General features: G+C 41.2%; 1 protein-coding gene and 1 long non-coding RNA gene across 7 annotated transcripts in view; one reads left to right on the top strand and one right to left on the bottom strand.

Annotated features, from left to right (window-relative positions):
- The window catches only part of RESF1 (retroelement silencing factor 1), a 30,485-nt gene extending 10,490 nt beyond the window's left edge, over positions 1–19,995 (top strand). For 3 of the 5 annotated variants that reach the window (XM_061372044.1, XM_061372040.1, XM_061372045.1), the window contains exons 2-4: positions 12,310–17,448; positions 18,247–18,321; positions 19,554–19,995. In XM_061372044.1, the coding sequence (XP_061228028.1) occupies positions 12,345–17,448; positions 18,247–18,321; positions 19,554–19,696 (5,322 nt within the window). In that variant the 5' untranslated portion in view covers positions 12,310–12,344 and the 3' untranslated portion in view covers positions 19,697–19,995. Of the gene's footprint in view, positions 1–580; positions 663–12,309; positions 17,449–18,246; positions 18,322–19,553 lie in introns of those variants that run through there. The other 2 variants (XM_061372041.1, XM_061372042.1) reach the window with 2 other exon arrangements.
- LOC133222380 (uncharacterized) overlaps positions 1–22,933 on the bottom strand; it is a 341,799-nt gene that overhangs the window by 18,317 nt on the left and 300,549 nt on the right. The window lies entirely within an intron of this gene.

The raw sequence follows: 22,933 nt of genomic DNA, 5'->3' as shown, positions 1-22,933 counted from the left end.
CCATTTTATATTCTTCGCAGATCAGATTCTCCTATTTTTGTGTTATTCTTGGCCATCATGGCTTCCATAAGTCCGCACACAGTTTTTTCTTCTCTAGACATTTCAGATCCCATGTTTCCCGTTGCTCACCTCTGTCCTGCAGGGATGATGGAATCCGGCACTGCTATCCTGCTTCCTTTCAGCAGTGTTGAATTCAACAGGATTTTGCCACCAGTTCAGCACTGCAAGCTGACATCTATTTCCCAGATGTGCTCCTGTTCAGGCGCCATTTGTGGAAATGGAGGCATGGCCTCTGTTTCTGGTTACAAACAAAATCCTTTATTGAGTGAGCTTACAGGCTTTTATAGTATTCTACCTAGCGGTTAGTAGTGGTTATTTCCTTTGGTACCTTTATTTCTAAACATAGTTCTTTTCTGTCGCTACTTGTTACATTGTTACTTCCACTACCCTTGACCACACATTCTTCATCTTGTCTTAAGCGACCTCCTTTTTCCATATTTACAGTTCTTAGCAATTACCTTGATTTTTCTTTCTCTGGTTCCTCCCGACTTGTTCCATTTACTTCTCCCAAGGTTTGCAGCTGGTAAGAGTCCAGATGTCAGGGCTCTCATCCAGGTCTACTGGCTCTGCCGGCATACCTTCTTGCACAGCGTTCTCCACAGGTATGTATGACTAGAGTCACTCAAGCTCCACCTTGATGGTGAAAAACAGTATAAAAATGGCCCAAGGAAGTGGGAATGTTAGGGAAGACATCATTGTGGATGAGTCGAAGATTCCATCAGCACATTACCCTTAACTCCTGGGATCGGTCAACAGGGTGGACCTTTGTAAAACCTGTTATTTGCACATGCTGTTGCAGACAGTGTATTTATTACCGGCAATGCATAAGAACCTGTATCTGTTTCTTCAGTAAACTCCACTGTTTAAGTAGCTAATTGTAATAGTTTTCTCATTGAATGTGACCAAATCCTTCAGTGTGGCTGTGTTAGTTCATGAGCATGATTAGGCTGGAGGTTCAGTGTGCTGTTAGTACATCTGGAGTTGTGATTGTTCAATATATCAAATGTGACCAGACTGGTAGTGGTAAATTGGGCATCAGTCAGAATCTAAGCCTAGCTGCACCCAACCTCTCTAATATCTGAGGACCAGGTACAGCACAAAGGGGTTTATTTTCTGCCAAATTGTCTTGCCTTTTAATGCAACACCATGAAATGTGATGACGAGAAATCTGCAGCTGTATCCCTGCTTCAAATATCCCTATTGAAACATAATTTCAGGTTTGTAACATAAATATTAACGTTGCCGTGACTGATCTCTCAATGAAAATGTGTAGAAATAGCAGACCAAGAGTTCAAAGAATGTCCTGTGGTGGCAGTGAAGAAGTGTCATTTCCAGTACACTGATTCCAGCAATAAAATTGGAAAATGTATTGAGTGTAAGGGTATGTGGAAGATGAGAGCATCTGCTTTAATGACCTTTTCAGTGCAAAAGGAGACATTACGTGGGAAGAAGTAAACCAAATGTTCAGAGGCACAAACTTGACGTATAAACAGTACTGGGGATAATAACAGGAAGTAAATAGCTACGCTAATTGGTAAGAATGTGTAGAATGTGAGTGTTTATTTCAGCAGGGTTATCTGATCACGGACCTTGTCAAATGGGGTTATAGGGAAAAGAGGGAAGCAATAAAGAAGACTTAGACAAGTGAAGGAATCAAAAGAAACAAACCTCATTAGTCTTGCTAACTAAGTGATGAGCCATTGAGAAACTATAGGCGAACCTAGACTTTTAAACTGCTGAGAGTGAAAACCTGAGAGTCCCTAGTGTGACTGGGAGGAAGAGGGTGGGGCAACTCTGCAGAGGGGGGGAACAGACAGAAGAGGTTATAGAAGAGGCCATTTGTCTAAACAGTGGCTGATCAGGAGGTCTGCGACTGATCTCTGTGACTGATCCCTGCAGCCGGTCTTGCCATCTTAAGTCTTTTCTTAACCATTTTTTTGCATAGTGTCTTTATCCCTTCTGTATGGTGCCAGCAACTGGAGTGAGAGGGTGTGTGGGTCAGTAGTTGGAAGGACCATAATTCTAGGCACCATCTCCATAGGTCCCACAGACTTGGTCTAAAGTGCCAGCTACGTGGGAACAGATGTGAGTGGATTTAGTGCCAGCAACAGGAGGTCGACCAAGGCTGTAGGCACCTGTGGTGCAAGCAGTTGGAGTGAGTGAGTGGGGGCCTCACCAGGGTGAATGAGATGCTTGGTGCCTAGAGCAAGACTGGTTCACAGCTTGTATGCCTGATACTGGCTGGCAGTGAGTGGGCTGTATCTTTCCCACATTGGGTGTATGGGGTTTGCCTGTATAATTTGTTTGCAGACTTCAAGGTGGACTAGCTGGTGGGTAGGAAGCACTGGGTCCAGACAGTGGTAGCAGATGGGCAGAGGGTCTGTGCTGGTATTTAGGGGGATTTGTGAGTGTTACGGTTTAAGCATTGTACCAGCTACAAGGAAGGAAAAAGAAATAACTGTTACAGCTGAAACCAGGACAGTGAGCATGGAGTGCTTATGAAACAAGCATGTGAGTGTATGCATCTTGTTTGCTCATGAGCATCGAGCTAGACCAGACGGTAAGTAGGAGAGCCTTCAAAGTGGGCAAGAGGGTATGGGATCCGTGCAAGTGTGTTGGATGGACAGAGGAGCTGTACTGGTACTTGATGGATCTTAATGTGTGTGTGCTTTTGACTATAGAGACTTGGGGGTATGTGGGTTTTAAAGAGACACTTGATCCTGACTGGCCGAAGAGGAGGAAAGTGAATTGTCTGTCTGTACTTCTGTTTTATGTGAGTCATGTATAGGTGGTGTTGAAGGCAGCACATTGTGTCTGTTTCAAAGTCCTGTGTGTGCCTCCAGGATGTATGCTCAGCCTTGCTTCTGGCTGAACCTGCAAACGGGAGAGCAGGAGCAGGAGTGCTCATAGGCCCTCTGTGGAGACACCTGGGTTTCCAGGCAGGGTTCCAGCCTAGGGACAGGAGGAACCACTAAACCACCAAGCTGCTTGGGGTGGTAACTTACGGCATCTCTTTACAAGCATTGAGACTATGCCAATGAGTTAATTAGAAGAGAATAATTTTGATGGGTTTTGCATTAATGGCTATTGCTTGAACTGAAAAATCTGACCTGTTTGTTCTGTGTGCGCTTCCTGCTGTGCTAGATTTGGACTTTGAGAATGAAGTGCATTCACTTCACCCCCCCAAAAAATAAAAAAATAAATCCCCAAACAAGAAAAAAACAACTTGTTAACAAACTGACTGAGATACTGTTGCATGATACTGATTAAAGTCACATTAGAAGTCCGGGTGGTTGGAGGAGACAACGCTAAAACACAAAGGAAGGCTGGGCGAAAAAGCCTGATTCAACATGAAGTTCATGGGTGTAAAACTGAAACGGGCCCATCCAAAAACCACTTTTCTAATGCTCATCTGAAGCAGCAAATGGCATTAGGACAGCAAAGCTAATAGGAAAATGCACTGTTGGAAATGGTGGAATGGGAATCGGCAAGAAGTGACCTGTCTTCGTATTAATGTTACTGTAGCTACTGTGTAATCTACTGTCAATTTGAGATGCAGGTAATTTCTGACAAATTATTTCCTACATAACTGCTTAGAACTGTGGCAAGAAAACCGTTATTTGCTGGTGCTGCTGTGACAACCAAAATACAGATATCAACTGAGGAAAATGAGAGTTCTCGTTGTATATGTCCTCTTTCCTTTGGGCACATTAGGTTGATTCAGGTCATCAGTACAGATGCAGGTCTGCCAAGCTGCTCTAATATTTCTGTGATACTGTATATCAAATGTACTGAATTAATTTAAAATGCTTTTGGTTAACTGAGACTGGCTGCTAAAAGTCTAGAAGCAAAGTTGTGCTGGCCTGCAGCTGAACTTTTGTCCTTTCTGTTCTTGAAAGCTGATGTTTGCTGAGCGCCATGTCCTGGAGAGTGGGGATATAACCAAGATCAGAGTGACTGGCATTGAAATACATATGCTTGGTGTTTAGAGTTTTGGTCCCATTAAAGGAAGCTTTTAGTAATGAGTAAGAATCTCATAACTGGTGTGAGTGCCTCAGTTACACTTGTTGCAGGGGAAGTTCAAGCTGTCTGAAGAACCACTGCTAAAGGTAGCAGCAGAAGAGGTTTTACTCAAGTACGATGTAAAAATGAGGCTTAAGATAAGTCCTATGGCAAGGTTAAATTTATTATTGCACAAAGGATATAATACTAATTAAAAAATACCAATACATGACCTTAATGCCCTATGATACAAGGTTATGCATTATAGCGGTCACTTACCAAAAATCTGCTTTTGGTTAAGGGGTCTCTCAACCTCAAGGAGTAACCTTGAGAGGCCTCCCAAGTCACTGGGAGATCATCACTGTGCATCCAGCTGCTTAGCAGGGAGACCTTGGAAAAGGCTTGCTCAGGTTGTCACATTTATGGAATAAAATGGTTGGCTTGTAGTCAAATTACATGTGATGGGAATGGTAAACATTAGATTACTTGTACCCACAACTTCAGTTGTTCCTTGACAAATTAGACTTGGAAGAACAGCCTGCTATTCATGTGTTAATTGCATGGTTGCTGTTCTGGTTTCCCAGCTCACATGCATCAAAGCTCATTGTCTCACTGTGTTCCTAAGTGGGTCTTCAAAGAGCAGGTTGGAACTAGAGAAGTTTGTGACCTGGTCATGACCTTGCCATTTACTTCCTTGGGAGCCTGAACCAAACTATCACTATTATGATCAGGCAGTTGAGCACTTCTGTCACACTCCACTGTGTGATTGCAGTCAATCAACCTTATTGAATCATAGAGCCATAGTATGCTTACTTCTTAAATATTCAACGTATTGCAGATCAGTGGTAAGGTGCACTTATTTGGTGAGTTACTTAGCTTAAGCATTACTATTAATGCTAATTACGTTCCATTGTGCAAACAGAATCAGTTTGATTGCATGTGTTTTATGTATTGCTGTAGGAATGAGGTCTGAGGCCATGAGGTATATAGTGAAAGGATTAAAGAGGTCAATATTCTAATGGAGTAATTGGTTGCTGAAGAAGGTGATATCAGACAGAGGCTAGATGGCCTGCCTCAGCAGGGTTGGAAGAGGGTGAGATGAAATGATTTACAGTTCTGTTCCACCCTTGTGCAAGACCCATAGCCGATGGAGTGCCTGACTGAGACTCTCATTATCCCTCATTTACATTTGATGGGACATCTTTGAGCACATCTTTAAGCTGGACCTCCCTGCATTTCCATCTCATTTCTATACCTGCAAAGACAGCGAACCTTGAATGTGCCTTAGGAGTGCCTACCTTATGCCCATGATAGAAAAGAACTCCCATTACACCACATTGGCGGAGTGAACCAAATATGAGTTACATCCTGACCCAGAAGGGTGGAAAGATCGTGGTAAAGCCACTGGATTGGTGTGGGCTGTTGAAGGATTGTTTGAATCTCGTGTGCACTAAACTCTGGTTAAATAAACTCACCTATCAAGTAGAAACTCCTGCTAATGCTATTTGGGATTCTTTAGCTTCACTTAATTCTCAGACATAAGCCACTGCCAAAATGACCCTTGCAAAGCTGATATACCAACACGGAGTAAGTGGATATCCATGTCTTCCAAGAGTTCTGTTATATCTGTGTCCCAAATGTGACACATGACCTAGGAAAACAAGTAGCGGTTATGAAAACAGTTGCAGAGGAAACCCACAAACTTTGGGAATCAATGTCCAGTACTTGGTTGGGATGAATGTTCATTGTGCTTGGTTTTGCTGTGACAGGATGGCTTCAAGACTTCATAGAATATGCATTAATAGTTGATTCTTATTGTTGTTATTGCTATATCATATGTGTAAATCCTTGTTACCAAAAGCTATAACCTTATGTGTCAGTGTACTTCAAGGTTAAATCCCCGAATCTGTACTGATTGCACCTACCCTAGGCACAGATGTTACTAAATGAAAGGTATGCCAAAGGAGGAGAGACAACAAATTTTAAATTCCCTTATTGCTGCTATAATGGAATTCTAGAATTGAAGGTAGTAGTCACAGCGTGGATAATTTAAGAATGAGGCCTGAGGCCATGAGATAAATGAAGAACAATTAAAGAGCTCGAAACCCTGATAGGGATTATTGGCTATTGGTAAGGGTGCTGTCAGATGGAGGCCATCTGGCCTGCCTCAGCAGGGTGGAAGAGGGAGAGTTGCTGTTTCACAGTTCTGTTCCACCACTGCGCAAGACCCACAGCCCATAGGGTACTTTACTGACACCTAACTGGTACCTGACAGCTACTGCTGTTGACCCTCATTTACATATCAAAATACATCAAAGTGAGAAAGTGGCTTCCCCCCTACATCATCTATGAGCAGTAATTTGACCACAGTCTCACCTCTGCTTCTCTCAGAAGTTAAATTTGTCATTTGAACTCCTCCATGGCAGAGGATGAGAATACTAGCCCACTGTATAGACAAGTCAGGCTTGTTCTCTCTCCTCCTCAAAGCAGGGACACCTCTTTGGTAAGATTTATGTCTCCAACTACACTGGATGATACCTGAGTGGAACTGAGCTTAATGAGTTACCAACTGTCTCATGATCTCCCTCTCTTTTCCTTGTTTAGGTGTTTTCTGGCTCCAGTGTGCAGGTGTAAAGACTTTCATGTTAAGTTGCAGTGTTCAGTGAATGAAGTATTAAATCTTTGTTCGAATGTCTTACCCACTCCAATCGACCAAAAGCTTGTAACAATTTATTCTGTGTTTTAGGCTTCATTTATTTTCCTCTGTATGTATTTTCCTAGAGAAGTGCCTCTCAGAAGAAGTAATCACTAATAAACATTGCCAGTAAAAAAAAATGGAGTCTTTTGTATTAGAAATCACAGGGTGATTCCAGGACATAAAAGCCAGAGACATGCCTGAAACTATCTGATAGAGAAATCTAGGTGTAGGCATTTTAGTCGCGTGATAGATTTGTTGAAGAGCTGTGCTGTTACTGCTGCCTTCAGTTGAGGTGTGTTTGAATCATAAAAACAATGAAGAAAATCCAAAAGCTCAATGTGGGCAAGGGAGACCAGGGTGCCATGATGGATATGTGGTGGTTTCTCTTACTCTGGCACTGGGGAGCAATGTGAAGCGGGGCAGAAGCTATGCAGTCCCATTCTGCTTGGTAACTGAAAACACACAACTGTCCACTGTGCCATTACTCTATGCAAAATCTTGCAAGAAATGATTACCAGAAGCTTCTACCAAGTACAGCTGCTCTGTACAATGTGACCACAAGGAATGGACAGTTTGACCACAGTCCCATCCACCCACAGGACTCTGTGTGATAATAGTTGGTGAGGTATTAAGAAGACACTGATTTTATACCTGATGAGGAGGATGAGAATTTGACACCAAATAGTAGGGACAGATCAATGAGTTGGTCCTCCTTGCCCTCTGTTTTGTAATAATACCTGATAGAAAAGTCTAGGTGTAGGTGTTTTAGTCACATGATAGATCTATTGAAGAGCTGTTCTTCTAGGTGTAGGTGTTTTAGTCACATGATTGTTCTGTTGCAGGGCTGTTCTGCTACTCCTGTGTTCATTGGGGATGTCTCTCCATTCTCTTTCTATGTGCTGTCAATAAGAAATGGGCAGTTGCCTATTTAGTAGTTGCTGATGATTTCTGAGACTTGATGTTCAGGGCGAGAAGCAGGTGAAGGTGTGAAGCAGGCATGTATATTGGATGGGAAGCTAACTGAAGGTTAATCATTGCTCATGACTGTGGAACATAACAACATATGTTTTTGATAAAGTGTATTCAATAAAGTATATATTTATATTTATTATGACTGTCAGAAAGAGATAGTAAAACGTAAGCGTGCAGCTGTTCCATGACCTCCACCTTTGGCCAATGCTCTTGGCGTGGCCAGCAGCGAGGCAATGAGAAAATGCATGACCACACAAGTAAGCAAGTACAGATCTGGCATAAAGCTGGCTTTGTTTCTAAGAATATAAAAGCAGGATCCTTGTAGCCAAATCTGAAGCCTCACCTATGGGTCGGCGCACCATGTAGGAATTTTCCCAGTTACCCGAGACTCCTGGCATCGGCTGCAATGGGGATTCCCAGCGAAGTGTGGGCCTGGATGATGAGGATTAGGTGGTAATTGGTGATGTATTTCTTTCAATCATTGTTCTTTCTATGTAGTAATGATTTGACACATTGCTAATTTTCCTCTGCACTATACGTGTGTGTGTATATGTATCTGATTCACTTTATTGTGCTTGTTTAATAAACTGTTCATGTTATACAACTAGTGTGTGATCATTTTATTGAGTACCCTGCCTGTTTGCAAAATAGTGTGTGTGAAGAATAGTCTTTTCTTTTGGAGTCTTGTACTGATACTGAACTGTTTAGATGTTCTTCCTAAGACAAGCACTTTCTGTCAAATACCACTTTTAAAAGTAGCATGTTTTGTAGTATTAAAGCTATGAAAAATTTTAAGGTTGTGATCACAGATGCAAACCTAGTTTTCTTAATCCAGCTGGTAATGGTGATAAACTAAGGTTGTACTCATTGTTACAGTCTTTGGCAGTGAGAAGAATTAGGTTTTGTTCTTGGCTAAGTTGTGTGTTATATGTAATTTCTCCTGTATTTAGCAAAGGCTTTACAGTTACTGCTAGTTGGCATCTCAGTCTTGTTTACATACCTCAGTCATGTTTCTGGAACATATAAATGTTTTAAATTTCTTCAGCAGTTGCCTAATTCAGGAACATGATTATTTTATCCCCTGATTATTTTTCAGGAAATGCCCAGTGTAACATTAGCAGTGTGAAATCTTTCGCTTGGATGCAAAAACCTGTTTTCTCGTCAAAGATTCCTGTCTGCATCACTGTTTTAAGTATTGCCTTAATACTGTTGTTGATGTTTTTTTATGAATTTCATCTGTGATTTTGCTTTCCTGTTTTCTTTTGTTGTTGGTATCCTTTGAAAGCAGAGATAGCAGAGAGTGAGGGAAGATTGAACTATTGTTGAATTTTGATAACACCTTGAAAATTATGACTTGTAGGTCTTATAGGCTGGATCTGAGTGATACTTCTAAGTCTGAAATAGGAATCTTAAAAGAGGCTTGAAAGACAGTTAGGAGCTTTGGGTCTAACACCCTGCACAAAGCGAGGTTTTTGTTCTGTCCTTAGTGGGTTTGACCATACTGAGAGGAACTTGCCAAGATGCAAATAGCATTCATGCTCATAGTTTTGTCATGGCTTTTTTGTGCCTTTCCATTTTTGAAGACTGAAATAGTGCTTGGATTTGAAGACACTGTCTCTAGCAACTTTCCAGAGGTCATTCAGAAATAACATGCTCAACAAGCTGTTGGGCTTGTTGGTAGTCAATATAAATTCTGGAGTATAACTCATGAAGAGTTAGAGGTTTGTGACTTTGTCACCTTCTGGAGGTGTACTTACTGCAGTAGTGGAGGTGGTGATGTCATCTCTGTACTTCATACCTTTTTTTGATGGCTGAGTAAGTTAATGTTACCAAACAGAATCAGGGGTGGTTTGCTTGAAGCTACCTGTGCTGTTAAGTCAGAGTTGTGTTTCTCAAAAACTAGTAACAGCCTACAGTGTCAGGGAAGAACAAATGGCATGTGAAATAAAAATAAGTGGGTCACATTATGGGAGATCTTTACCCAGATTAATTTTCTCCTTTGTTGGACTGGAAGCCAGAAAGGGACTCTTCATCAGGGACTGTATCACAGTATCACAGTATGTTAGAGATTGGAAGGGACCTCAAAAGATCATCTAGTCCAATCCCCCTGCCGGAGCAGGAACACCTAGATAAGGTCACACAGGAACGTGTCCAGGCGGGTTTTGAATGTCTCCAAAGAAGGAGATTCCACAACCTCCCTGGGCAGCCTGTTCCAGTGTTCCGTCACCCTCACTGAGAAGAAGTTTCTTCTCAAGTTTAAGTGGAACCTCTTGTGTTCCAGTTTGCACCCATTTCCCCTTGTCCTATCATTGTTTGCCACTGAGAAGAGCCTGGCTCCATCCTCGTGACACTCCCCCTTTATATATTTATATATACTAATAAGGTCACCCCTCAATCTCCTCTTCTCCAAACTATAGAGACCCAGCTCCCTCAGTCTTTCCTCATAAGGGAGATGCTCCACTCCCTTAATCATCTTAGTTGCCCTGCGCTGGACTCTCTCCAGCAGGTCCCTGTCCTTTTTAACTGAGGGGCCCAGAACTGGACACAATATTCCAGATGAGGTCTCACCAGGGCAGAGTAGAGGGGAAGGAGGACCTCTCTCGACCTACTAACCACCCCCCTTCTAATACACCCCAGGATGCCATTGGCCTTCTTGGCCACAGGGGCACAGTGTCGGCTCATGGTCACCCTGTCGTCCACCAGGACCCCCAGGTCCCTCTCCCCTACACTGCTCTCTAACAGGTCGTTCCCCAATCTATACTGGAACCTGGGGTTGTTCCTGCCCAGATGCAGGACTCTACACTTTCCCTTGTTATATTTCATCAAGTTATTCCCCGCCCAACCCTCCAGCCTGTCCAGGTCTCTCTGGATGGCAGCACAGCCTTCTGGTGTGTCAGCCACTCCTCCCAGCTTAGTGTCATCAGCAAACTTGCTGATAGTACACTCAATTCCCTCATCTAAATCATTGGTGAATATATTAAATAATACTGGTCCCAGTACTGACCCTTGAGGCACTCCACTAGATACAGGCCTCCAACTAGACTCCGCCCCATAGACTACAACTCTCTGGCTTCTCTCCTTCAGCCAGTTCACAGTCCACCTCACTACCCGATCATCCAGACCACACTTCCTCAGTTTAGCTGCGAGGATGCTGTGGGAGACTGTGTCAAACGCTTTGCTGAAGTCAAGGTAGACCACATCCACCGCTCTGCCATCATCCATCCACTGTGTTATTTCCTCATAAAAGGCTACGAGATTGGTCAAGCATGACTTCCCCTTGGTGAAACCATGTTGACTGCCCCTCATAACCCTCTTATCCTTGATATGCCTTAAGATGGCACCAAGGATAAGGTGTTCCATTACTTTCCCAGGAATGGAGGTGAGGCTAACCGGTCTATAGTTACCCGGGTCCTCCTTCTTGCCCTTTTTGAAGACAGGAGTGACATTTGCTTTCCTCCAGTCCTCAGGCACCTCTCCCGTTTCCCAAGACTTGGTAAAGATGATGGAGAGCGGTCTAGCAATGACCTCCGCCAGTTCCCTCAGCACCCGCGGGTGCATCCCATCTGGACCCATGGATTTATGGATGTCCAGATTGCTCAACTGGTCTTTAACCCATTCCTCATCGACTAAGGCAGACCGCTCCGTTGACCTATCTTCATCTGAGGTCTCAGCGGTACAGGGCTCTTCAGGACTGCCTCCAGCAGAGTAGACAGAGACAAAGAAGTCATTCAGTAACTCTGCCATCTCTGTATCTTCTGTCACCAGGGCACCCGTCCCGTTCATCAGCGGGCCTACATTGCCTCTGGTGTTAGTTTTATCTGCCATGTATTTGAAAAAGCTCTTTCTGCTGTCCTTGACCCCTCTCGCCAGCTTTAATTCCAAGGAGGCCTTAGTCATCCTAGCAGCTTTCCTACATCCTCTAGCAGCAGCCTTATATTCTTCCCAAGTGACCAGCCCTTCCTTCCATGACCTGTAAACTCTCCTCTTCCACTTGAGCATACCCAGCAATTCCCTATTTAGTCACGCAGGTCTCCTGACCCTCTTCCTTGACTTCCTACGTGTCGGGATGCTCCAATCTTGAGCTCGGAAGCGATAGGACAAGGGGTAATGGGGAAAGTTCAGGTTAGTTGTAAGGAAGAAGTTCTTCACTGTGAGGGTGGTGAGGCACTGTAACAGGTTGCCCAAAGAAGTGGTAAATGCTTCATCCCTGGCGGTGTTCAAGGCCAGGTTGGACAGAGCCTTGAGTGACATGGTCTAGTGCGAGGCATCCCTGCCCGTGGTAGGGGGTTGGAACTAGATGATCTTAAGGTCCTTTCCAACCCAAACCATTCTATGATTCTATTTGAAAGTACAACTGAAGTTGGTTTTCTTGGCTGAAAACTGACCTGTATTATATTCTGTAGGTGATTTTTATGCTCAGCCCTTAAGCATGTGCCAGTGGAGTTGCTTTTCTGACAATTTAAGTTCAACACTCCTGTTCGTAATGCATTCTAAATCACTTGGTAAGTGAAATAAGTTTTGATCAAAAGGTTAAGGCTTGGTTATTTATTACTCTTTCTATATTTTTTTTTTATTAGCATTTTTGTTTTTGGCTGGAAGAAATCAAGAAAAGATGGACTGGAATATAAGGCCGCTCCAGAATGCTAATGCAAAGAACCACCTGCGAAGTGAAGAAACATGTTACAATCAGTTGCTTTCTAATACGCATGCTTTTCCTCAGACAAATGCCTATTCCTCTAACAATGCATGCACTTATGCTAGAAATAGCCAAGTAGTGTATCAGCCAGCTAGCAATGCTGCCTTCCTTTTTGTAAATGCTGAAGGATTCAAGACTTCAGATCAGGTCTTACCAGGAGCATCTGTCTCAGTTGATCGACGTCCACTGTGCTGCGTACCAGTAACTCAGAAACCTCCCAATCCAACATCACGTGTGTGGACAGAGATGACTCAGACTTCTTTGCCAAAGTCTGATGCCTACTTTTATTCCCGCAGTGATTTACTTCCCATGTCTTCTGACAGCAATGCTGGAAATAATGTGAGGAATGTACATTGGGAATTTCAGTACGCCAGTACAAGCAGCTATGCTGTGCAGCCACAAATACAACATAATTCTATGAGAACTCCACCATTATATCAAAGTCACATTAATTCCCAGATTAATTCTGTGTCTCTTGGTACATCTGGGCAACATGTCCAAAACAAAATATTTCATCCCAACACTCAGTTTAAAGTTTTAAACTCCCTGAATGAGAATACTGAACCAAATGTGCAGCTGCTACACTGTCGAACAAGTCAGATGGGATCAGAAGCTCCTAGTGGATGTTCTGCACCATCTTTGTTGCCTGCCAATTGTGATTCAAGTGCTGCAGCACAATCTTCAATGGGTGTACCACAGGCAGCTCAAAATGTGCCTAATGGATACAGCCGTAGCCAACTGCAGTGCCCATCAGATCCAAAAAATGCTTCTGGTTTTAACAGTGGTCAGCAACACTGTCAGAAACAGCAATCTGGAGATGTCAGTCTGTCAGTTAGGAATGTGTGTAATTCAAGTGGAAACATGACAGCAAGTCAGCCTTTTAATGAAATGTCTGTGCCATCCCATGGCGTTTCCAAAGAACTGTGTAATGTTGTGCAAGAAATGGAAACTTTTTATTCGATGGCTGCTTCAAAGCCACTGAGTGATCCTGCTTCAGTTCAAGAAGGCCAGACTAGTAGTTTAATGAATGGGCCTGTTAATTCTCATTTTTTTTCAGCAGCAGCGCAAGGAAGAATAACTGCAAAGGACAGACTAGATCAGGAAGCTAAAAAACTTCTCACTATTAAAAAAAAATATGTCCTGCTTGAAAGGATACATCAATATAAAAGAAAACTCTTAGAAGGTTCAGAACATAACAAAAGTGTTCCCCCGTTTCCTCCTCCAAGTTGTTATGCTACTCTTAATAATTTTCTTCCACAGATGCCCAACCAAAATGTACCACCTTCCCCACCTGAAACAGTGAGGACGGAGTGTCCGATACTTAATTCTTCACCTGAAGAAAGAAGCGACAAAAATGCAGCCAGTGCTGACAACAGAGGATTACAGGTGACTCAAAGTAACCCTCAGGTAGAGCAGGGAAGCCTTTCATCAAGCTCCACTTCTGTTCCTTCTCAGAGCAAACTCCCAGCTCAGTTATATGATTCTGAGAGCACTCCCATCTCAAAACAAAGGGACACATATGCCTTGGCCTCTTCTCAAAAACCTGTGACATCTTTGAACAATGCTTCGTGTTCCAGTCAGGTGGATAAATCTGTCAAAACTGCACCAAAGAAAGTGCCAGCTAACTCTAGGAACTCATCAATTCTTCATGTTCTACTGAGCAACACAGATGTATTGACAGAGGAGACAATTGGTGCTGCTTTTGGTAAAACACTGACTAGTCCCCTGTGTAGTGAAAAAACACAGGTAGATTCATCTGTGTCAGATGGAAGCTTACAGAAAGACACTAATGTGAAGGTAGAAAGTTCGCAAGGTAAGAAGGTGTTCAAGTTTCACATGAGTAACACAGGAGTGATTCCTGTATCAGAAACAACCAAATCTGGTGAAGCTAAATTGCAGAGTGATGTAGATCAGAAAAAAACACCACTTACTGGAAATGGATCTTTTAAACAGAGCAGTGATAGCTACTCTGTGGAAGAGCCGACTACGTGCCTGGGCTCATTGAAAAAGCATATGTCAGAATCTGCAAGGGTGCAAAATAGCCAGTCAAATGAAAGCCCCACAGCAAATCAGATTTCACCTTACAGCCAAAACACAAAAAATAGAGAACAAAATAATGTTCTGGTTAGTACAGATGAAGCAACTTTGCCTATAACAACAGCTTCTGTAGGACAAAAACCTGATACACTAAGCAGCAATTTGATAAAAGGTTTTGAACCCCAGGTTGCAGTTGTCTCACCTTTAGTACTCTCTGAGCAGAGAGCACAGAGTGAGCAGGCAGACAAATGCCCAACATCTGCAGGTAAAACCTGTCCAGTGATTGACTCAGGAGCTACATACAGCTTTCAAGAACAGGACAAAAATGGTTTAAATTTTTCTAGTAAAATCTTTCAAGTAGATGTAAGAGACCGTAAAGACAAGCAGGCTGTGTTAAAGACAGGAAATAAATCCATAGTTGTATTGGAAGAACAGATGTTTTGTATTTCTAGTGTATGTACTCTTGTTGAAGGTGATACATTTTATAATCCACAAATAGCAAGTATCTTCAGGTCAGTCCCTGAGACACAAGCATTAAATGGTACCTCATCAGAACAAAATACATCTGATCCAAGGCAAAAGGAACAACAGCTGGACTTGTGTAGGAATGAGCTAAGCAGTAATGCTGTCCGGGCAGAGACCTTGCCACAAAAGATGTTGCAAGATTCATCAAGCTGCATGAGTAAAACAGTTAAGACTTTGAATGGTATCACAACTAGTCATTTGGAGAAAGAAAGCAGTGGCAGTCCTCTTAAAACAATTTCTACCTCAAAAAAAAGTAAGTCATTCAATGCATCTTTAAAGGATCCTGAAAGTGACTTTGAAATTCTTGCTAGTATAAACAAGGAGTTAGCTAAAAATTCATTGGATTTCTCAGTCAATGTAGCTGCTGAAATGAATGCAATCAGTGTTCCAAGAGACACCATTAAAGAAAATTACATATCCAGTAAAAATAGTACAGTAGAAGAGATGAACCTTTTTGGACCACAGCTTATTAAATGCCTAAACAATCAGCTGTCAGAACTAGTGAGAGAGTTTCCATATGGCATTGAAGGTGGTAGTGTGCTGATGAAAGAACCAGTAAAAAACGATCCTGTGGCTGAACGGATAAAGAATCAGCCTCAGAAACAGAATCAAATTTGTGACAAGAACTCTCATTTGAAGGACCCAGTAGATCTGATGAAAATTGCAGTGTTGAGCTCTAATCAAAACCAAGAACTATTTCCTGAACACAACCTGAATTCCTGTAGCGATGGCAAGGGAGTGGTGAGTCAACAGTCAGAAAAAGCTTCAGCTGAGAAGAAGAGCCTTGAAGGCAGTATTCTGCCTGGTCAGAGCTTATGTGAGAAGGCAAACAAAACACAAAAAATTTCCAAGCCCAGGGAAAAAAAAAAAGACTGTTCTGTAATGAGTTTGCTGTGTGAAGCACCTGAAACACCACAATACCCTTGTAAACTTGAAATGTGTGTTTCAGAGAAAAATTATCAACTTTCAAAAGCTGTAAATACTAGCTCTGTAGAGGGACAAGAAAATGACAGCAAATCTGATGCTATAATAAAAGACATCTCTGCAGAGGGAAACCTGCCATTTTCTGAAAAAATCCCAAACAGTTTTAGCAAAAATGAAGATATTTGCAGATCCACCTCTGTAATGAACGAAAATGTTAGGCTAAAGGTGGATGATGAATGCAAACCACTTACAACACAAGAGGAAAAAATTGGACCACTTACTTGCCCTGAAAACCAGGAAGTTGATAAATTTAAAAGCAGCAGCTGGAAGGAAGAGGTGCAAATAGACAGAGAAACCCCATTGTTAGGCAATGAATTGAATTCTGATGAAAAAGAACATAAGGCAACTTCAGAAGAGTTGTTGGAGAAAAAAGCTGATTGTACGGATGGTGATAACACAACAAAGTTATCTGGAAAGAGACTCATCAAAACGGAGTCCCCTTCAAAAGAGAAAACCAAAACACATTTAGCCATGAAATCCAATGCAGATGTTCACAAATGTATAAAGTCAGAAGCTGTTGAAATTAAGCATGCTGGAATCAGTCAAGAACAAAAAATTAAAACCTCTGATGAGAACACAGCTGAAGAACAGAACTGTAGGAAACAAAAGCAGATACTTGGGCAAGATGTAGGAGTTAACATCAAAGAGAATGCCAAATTATCAGCAGGAGTAAAACATAAAAAACAGAATAGTTGTCATGCTGATACTGTAAAGCTCCCAAATTTTGGCACTGTAGACATAAGAAATGCCAAATATTCTCAACATGAATCTATGAAAGTTCTTCCTTCACAGGAGCAGTCGCACAAACGGAAGAGGAAGCAAAGTGTGATTGGGAACAGAAAATCTAAAAAAACAAAGGTGGAAGAAGAAAGACTGAAGCAATCTGAAGCAAAGAAATCTGAGCAGCTTTCATATAATCACATGATAAATACTGACAAAGCTAAAAAGTTGAATCGAGAAAACAGCAGGAAACCAAAGAGCTCATTAGCAGATTGTTCTGTGCTTAAACGACAGAGAAAAAGAGCTCGATCTTCTACCGTCTCTAAAACCTACTTTTCTACCAAAGAGAGACATCTCGATGGTCAAAACAAAGACAAGTGCTGTGAGAAAATGTTTCCTGATAAAAATGTGCTATACTTAAATAGAAGAAATAACAGATTAAAAATACATCTTCAAAAGGAACCAAAAAAACACTACCTGAACAGAGTTGCATTTAGGCGTACAACACAGGAACGCATATATCTGACAAAATTAGAGACATCGCCTGTCAGACCCACCTGGCACATAAAGCACAAAGTGTCCCAAAACAGTGGTGCAAAAAGAGGTGCTTCTGTCTCAGAAGCTGAGAAATCATGCAACCTGGGCATACTAGAATTCAAGCTGTACCCAGAGATACTGTTTAGAAATCCAACCTCTGATGAAGAAGGACTAGCTGCAAAGAATTCCCTGGAAAGAGAGAAAGCCATTGTGGCAGGTATGTTGCTATCTTGTTTATTGGTTTGTAAGTAAACTAACTTGCAAGTAAAAAGTATTGCTTCTGTTAAAATTCATGTTATGCAAAACTACAGACAGCGAAAACTTGGGGCTCTAGAAGCTGAAGGTTGAAATAGCTTAGCTAGATTTTTTGACAGGCTGTAGCTGTGCGTTAAACAGAAAAAGAACATGAGACTTTTAATTCAGTGTTTCATTCTTTCTTCCTAAAGTTTTGCAGAATAAAGTTAGGGTTGTTCAGAGCACAGTAGTTTCAGGTAACTGCAAGGAGGCTTTCTGACATACTTGTAGAAAACGGGTTGGCTTGTTTGTAGAAAGCAGATTCCCTCAGCATAGTTATGGAAGGTGAGCAGATCTGTACTCGACATTCACCTTGTTGTTTATAAATCTGGCTAGGTAGGCAGCAGAGGGAGAGACCTTCTGCAGCACTGAGAAAGAGAGGGCTTGGTCCAGAAATACCCTGTACACAGTCTCCATAACCTTTGCCATCTTTGCTGTAAGCTGCCTTTCTTTCGTTCTTCCCTAGCCCAAATCTTTCAACATTTCACATGGTGCATTGTGAAGCATACTTGAGTCAAATGCTGTATTTGTTTGGAAGTAAAACCAAACCTTAAATTGTATATGTGAGCCTTTGCAGTCATTGTCACTCCCAAAGGAAACTGTCTTTTGCATTTGCTGGTATATGCGTTAAAACTTGATGCTAAATAGGAACCAAAACTTACAGTACAGGAACTTGAAAAATACAGGAACCTGAAAAATATGTTTTAAATTTTCTCTTCAGGTGTCAAGAGTAAAAGAGAAGATTGGTTAAAATGTGATCCAGTGAAGCAAATAAAGCTGGAAGAGATCTGTACAGGTGAAATGACTTCTGTTTATCTATTTTGAAATATGAGTTAAATAAATTCTCATTGCTTGGTTTTAAATGTTTCTTTACAGTAGCAAATCTTAATAAAGTATTTTAGCTTTATTTACTATTCTTTACTAGCTGTTCTTTACTAGCTCTGCTGCTGAAATGGCTACTGTAGAATAGACATAGTTTAAGATTTGTGGAGATTTCTATTGCCATGAGAATATGTTACTGGAGATGGAATTTTCCTGCATGTGTGTGCCCACTTGAGTTTGGGGTAGCACTGGTGACAAGGTTCAAGTACAGTTTTAAACTGTAGGTAAAGACCAAGGTAGCTTTTCCCCCCATTAAGATGTAGGAAGTGACATAACAAAATCTAGTGTGACACTGTGAAAACAGAAAGTGATTTTTTTTAACCTTATTTGGCTTTCACAGTAAGTTGACTCTCTGCACATACATCCATGCTCACAAATGCCCAGGACCTGTGTGTCCCAGTAGTCTGGATGACTACACAGAGGAAAAGTGGTGCCATTACTTTATCTTCTTAGTTTCTCTTGATTGGCCAGTTAGTTTTTTGGATTGTCTTTTGTACCCTTTAGAAGTCAGTAGTTACAACAATGGCATTTTTCATCTTTGGATCTTGGTTGTTCCATCATTTCAGAGTTGTGGATGAGGTTGCTCCCTGCTGTCTTTGTTCATTGTTCTCTTGGGTTTTGTTTTTGTTTTGTTTTTTGGTTTAGATATCTTTCCATCTTTAGTCTTATTTTCCTCATGGTCTAACAGAAAGTGAAATGGTGCACTCATCATGCTGTAAACTTGTTGCCATCCTCTTCTTATCAGTGTGCAAGTCCTCTGCTGACTGCTTATCTTTCTTGTGATCTTGTCGCATTTTGCAGCCTTTATGTCTTTTATTGCTGTTGTGTATGTCCATGACTATTGGTGTCGGCCATTCTTTTATTCTTTTCTCTTGTTTCTTCTCTTACTTTCACAAATGCACATTTTCATTCACACCTTTCTTAATGTTCTTTAGAAATGTCTTTTATGAAGCCACTCAAATGATGATTTGGTGCTTAAAGATACATTAGAGATTGATTTAAATCTGAGGTGAATGGTGCTTTAGGAAGAAAGTTTGTGACATCCTTTTTGACAGTCAGTGGGCGTAAGTACCACCTGCAAGAGGGATTAGTCATTTGAGACTGTTAGATTTTTGCTTTAACTTGCTTTTCTATCTTGTCTTTCAGCTGAGGGCAGTATTCCACTTGATACAGCTATGCAGATCCTGGATGGAGATGGCGAGGCTCTCCGCAACCCAGTCAAAGACTCAAAAGAGATGTTTCAGACCTACAAGAAGATGTATCTGGAAAAAAAGATGCAGAAGCCTTGATAGCACTCATGTAACATAATAGTCTATCACTAGGGAATAAAAAAGGCAAGACTGAAGTCCTTTTTTCTGTTTACTTTATATTTCTGAATAGTTGTGGGGGAAAAAAAAAAAAAAGAGGTGTTGGAAATTCCCCCCCTTATTTGCCTCATATTTGTGAACGAATGAGATCTTATTCTGTATTTATTGCACAAATACATTTTGGTGCTGAAAATGCCATCATTGGATGTCTTGTTTTTTCTTGGCATATTTGATTTTTTTTTTTTTTAAGGTATGGAAGTTAGTTGAATCTTGACCAAAAATCCTCAAATGCATTTACATTGCCGTAGTCTGGTTTTGTTTCTGATTCTGGACGCCTTCTGTTTGTGGTCTGTTCCTTTGCTGGTAGTGGGAAAATATTCCTACAGGAAAGGGATTGCAGTGGATTCCCAAGCATTACACCTTTATTTCCTACAAATCTGATTGTTGTTCTTCTAACAAGGCTTTCTGTTTTTGTAGACTTTTGTTTTCTTTAACTGGGCTTAATAGTTTGAACTATTAAACAAATATAAATCCCTCATACCAGATATTGGGGATACAATGAGGTATATATGCTGCTACCCAGTTTCCTTACACTTCTTTTTGGGGAACTTGTATGAAATGAACTTCACCTGAACACATGCTGTAAATTCATAGTTGACTTTTCTTGTTTTTCTCTCTGCTTTCTTCACACTTGAAAGTGTATTGTTAAAGTGGAGGGAGTTTGAATTCACTCTTGTCTGGACTATGTTGCTCACTTTAACCAGACTGTAATTAATTTCTTTGCTTATAAAGTGTTAGATAAACTTTGACCAGAGATAACGTTTGACTACAGATAACGTTTGACTACATGTTAACTGTGACATAAGAGTTATATTTGTTGCTGGGTATCTTTTGTTAAGTGCCTTGTCACTGTTGTTCGGAATTTTTAGTTCAGTCATATTTTTTCAGAAATTTGCTACTTGATTCTATCTGTTAAAACCTTTATACTGAAAGTAAAAACTCTGTAGATACTTAGTGGAATAATTTTTATACTTGAAATAAACTTTTGAAGGCTATGGGCTGTGCCTTGTCTCTTTTTTAGTTTAAATGTATGAAGCTGTATTTATTGCAGTTAGTTTTACGGGCATTGAAGATATTCCTGTAGATGAAAAGCAGCTTTCTTTTTAAAAGGTTTCATAGTTGCAAGTGAGAACTGGACTTGACTCTGAGCTTTTTCTGATGTTCTTCTAACAGTCCTAACAGCACGTACTTATACTTTGGAGAACTCATCAGGAATGTTGTTCTTTTCAGCATCTTCTTTTTTATTACATAACATAACAGTATAATTCCCTAGCTCTGCCAGTATGCTGAATTATAAATTGGCTTTTTTGGGAGAAAGAAGGCCTTCCATCATGCATCTCCTTTCAAAATAGGGAACTATTTGTGATGTCTTTACTCCCTTCCTGTCTGGCACAGCAGTCCTAATTTTTTAATATACATATATATATTTTTCTTCTGGCTGAATGCCCAACTCTTAGTCATGGGGGCACGTTGTCACTGGAGGATTTTGTAATAATACTGGCAACTCTTGAAAAGGTTTTATTTTGCATTCTCTTGGAGCTGAGCACCTGTGTTAATACTGCCTGCATTAAGGAGGATTCACTGTAGCCTTAAGTGTACCTGGTACAAAGGACATCTAGTTCCCATCAAGAATTTATTTTGGATTTTGTTCTGCATAATGATAGATGAAGCTGACTTAAATGCTTGAGTGAATTCTTTTTAATAGGAAATCATTCAGTCCATTGACCCATGACAGTTAACATTCTAAATATTTGGAGAAGTTTGCTCACTGACCCTGTGTGCCCAGTAAGTGTGACTGCCAGATCTGACTCCCAGTGGATACAACTACATCTTCTTCCTCTTTCATACCAAGGAGTGAATCTTGGCTCTGTGACCTTGTTTACGTGGTGAATTATGTCTACATTTCCTTGGTATGGCTAGGATCTTTGGGATAGGTTGGCCACATTCTTTCTGTTTGATTCACATGATGGCTCAGTAGGTATTCTGTTAAGCCTTTGCACTTAAAGTACTGTGCGCTTAACACTGGCCTGTGGCCATGTTTAATTGCTGCATGCACCTGCTTATTAAGAGGACTGTGCTAGATGCTCTTGCTCAGTTGCCATTTCTCCTGCTTCTTATGGTTTTGGCTGAAGCCATGATACTATAGCAGGCCCTTGGCCTTGCACGGGCAAGATGCTGACATCCACCTAGATGTAGTACTGTGAAAACACTAGTGCTGTGTTGCTTGAAATGGCAAATGTAAGCATGAGGGCATTCGCTATCAGTGAAGGTAGCCGTCATGCATGCGATGTGTGCCCACTGTTGTGTGTTGCCTGTACTTGAAAGAGTTTGTAATATGAATGTCACCACTGGGGTACTTTGTACAAATCTGTGGCAGCTGCATCCAGCCTGATGGAAGGACACTGCCTGAGGTAACTCCTCAAGGCTTAGAGACCTCATCTTGACTGGTGAGTGAAATGCATCAGGGAAATGCATAATTCCCTTTAAAACTTAAGCTTGAATCACTTGTATTTGATTCCACTTGTCATCTAGAACCTGTAGTTTACTAATGTTGGCATATGAAATGATTTTTGATTAGAATAAATTTCCTTTGAGTCTTGTAACCTACCTCAGTCATTCTGAGAGCCCCCGTGACAGTCATTAATAGTGTGCTATTTGAAATCTTGACTAGGTGAGATAAAGGATTGATTGTGCATATATATATATATATATATTCCTTTAGATACCAACAGTTGGCCAAGTTTGGGACTAGTTAATGGATCCAGCCACCCCTAACCACCTTTTTGAGAAGGAGGTTAGGGAGCAAGGGGTCCTCTCTGAACTTCATGACTCAATGGGAGGATTTCCCTCACAGTTCTATGTAAGCCTGTCATCTATGCAGTAAATGATCAAATGAACATTGCTATCAAATCTTATTAAACCCCTGTCACATTTACCACTGAATTTTGTTATATTAATAAAGTATATTCTTCTCTCTTACAGGCAAAGTGCCTGACTTGTCCACGACAAAACCATGGAACCTGTCATGGCTCTGAGAGCAATAATAGGTCTTAATGGTCCTGATCATATGTGAGACATCCACCCACAACCCCTCATCTTGAGCTCAGGAACTCCATTTAATATTAGGCCGGGGCTTCAGTCCCTGTCTGATGCTCAAGC

The sequence above is a fragment of the Neopsephotus bourkii genome, unplaced genomic scaffold (genome assembly GCF_033783945.1).
Source record: "Neopsephotus bourkii isolate Nb327-2 ecotype Australia unplaced genomic scaffold, CSIRO-AGI_Nbou_v1 NB_1589, whole genome shotgun sequence".
NCBI lineage: Eukaryota > Metazoa > Chordata > Aves > Psittaciformes > Psittacidae > Neopsephotus > Neopsephotus bourkii.
Note: the sequence above shows the minus strand (reverse complement) of the source record. Positions and strands in the feature narration are given on the sequence as shown.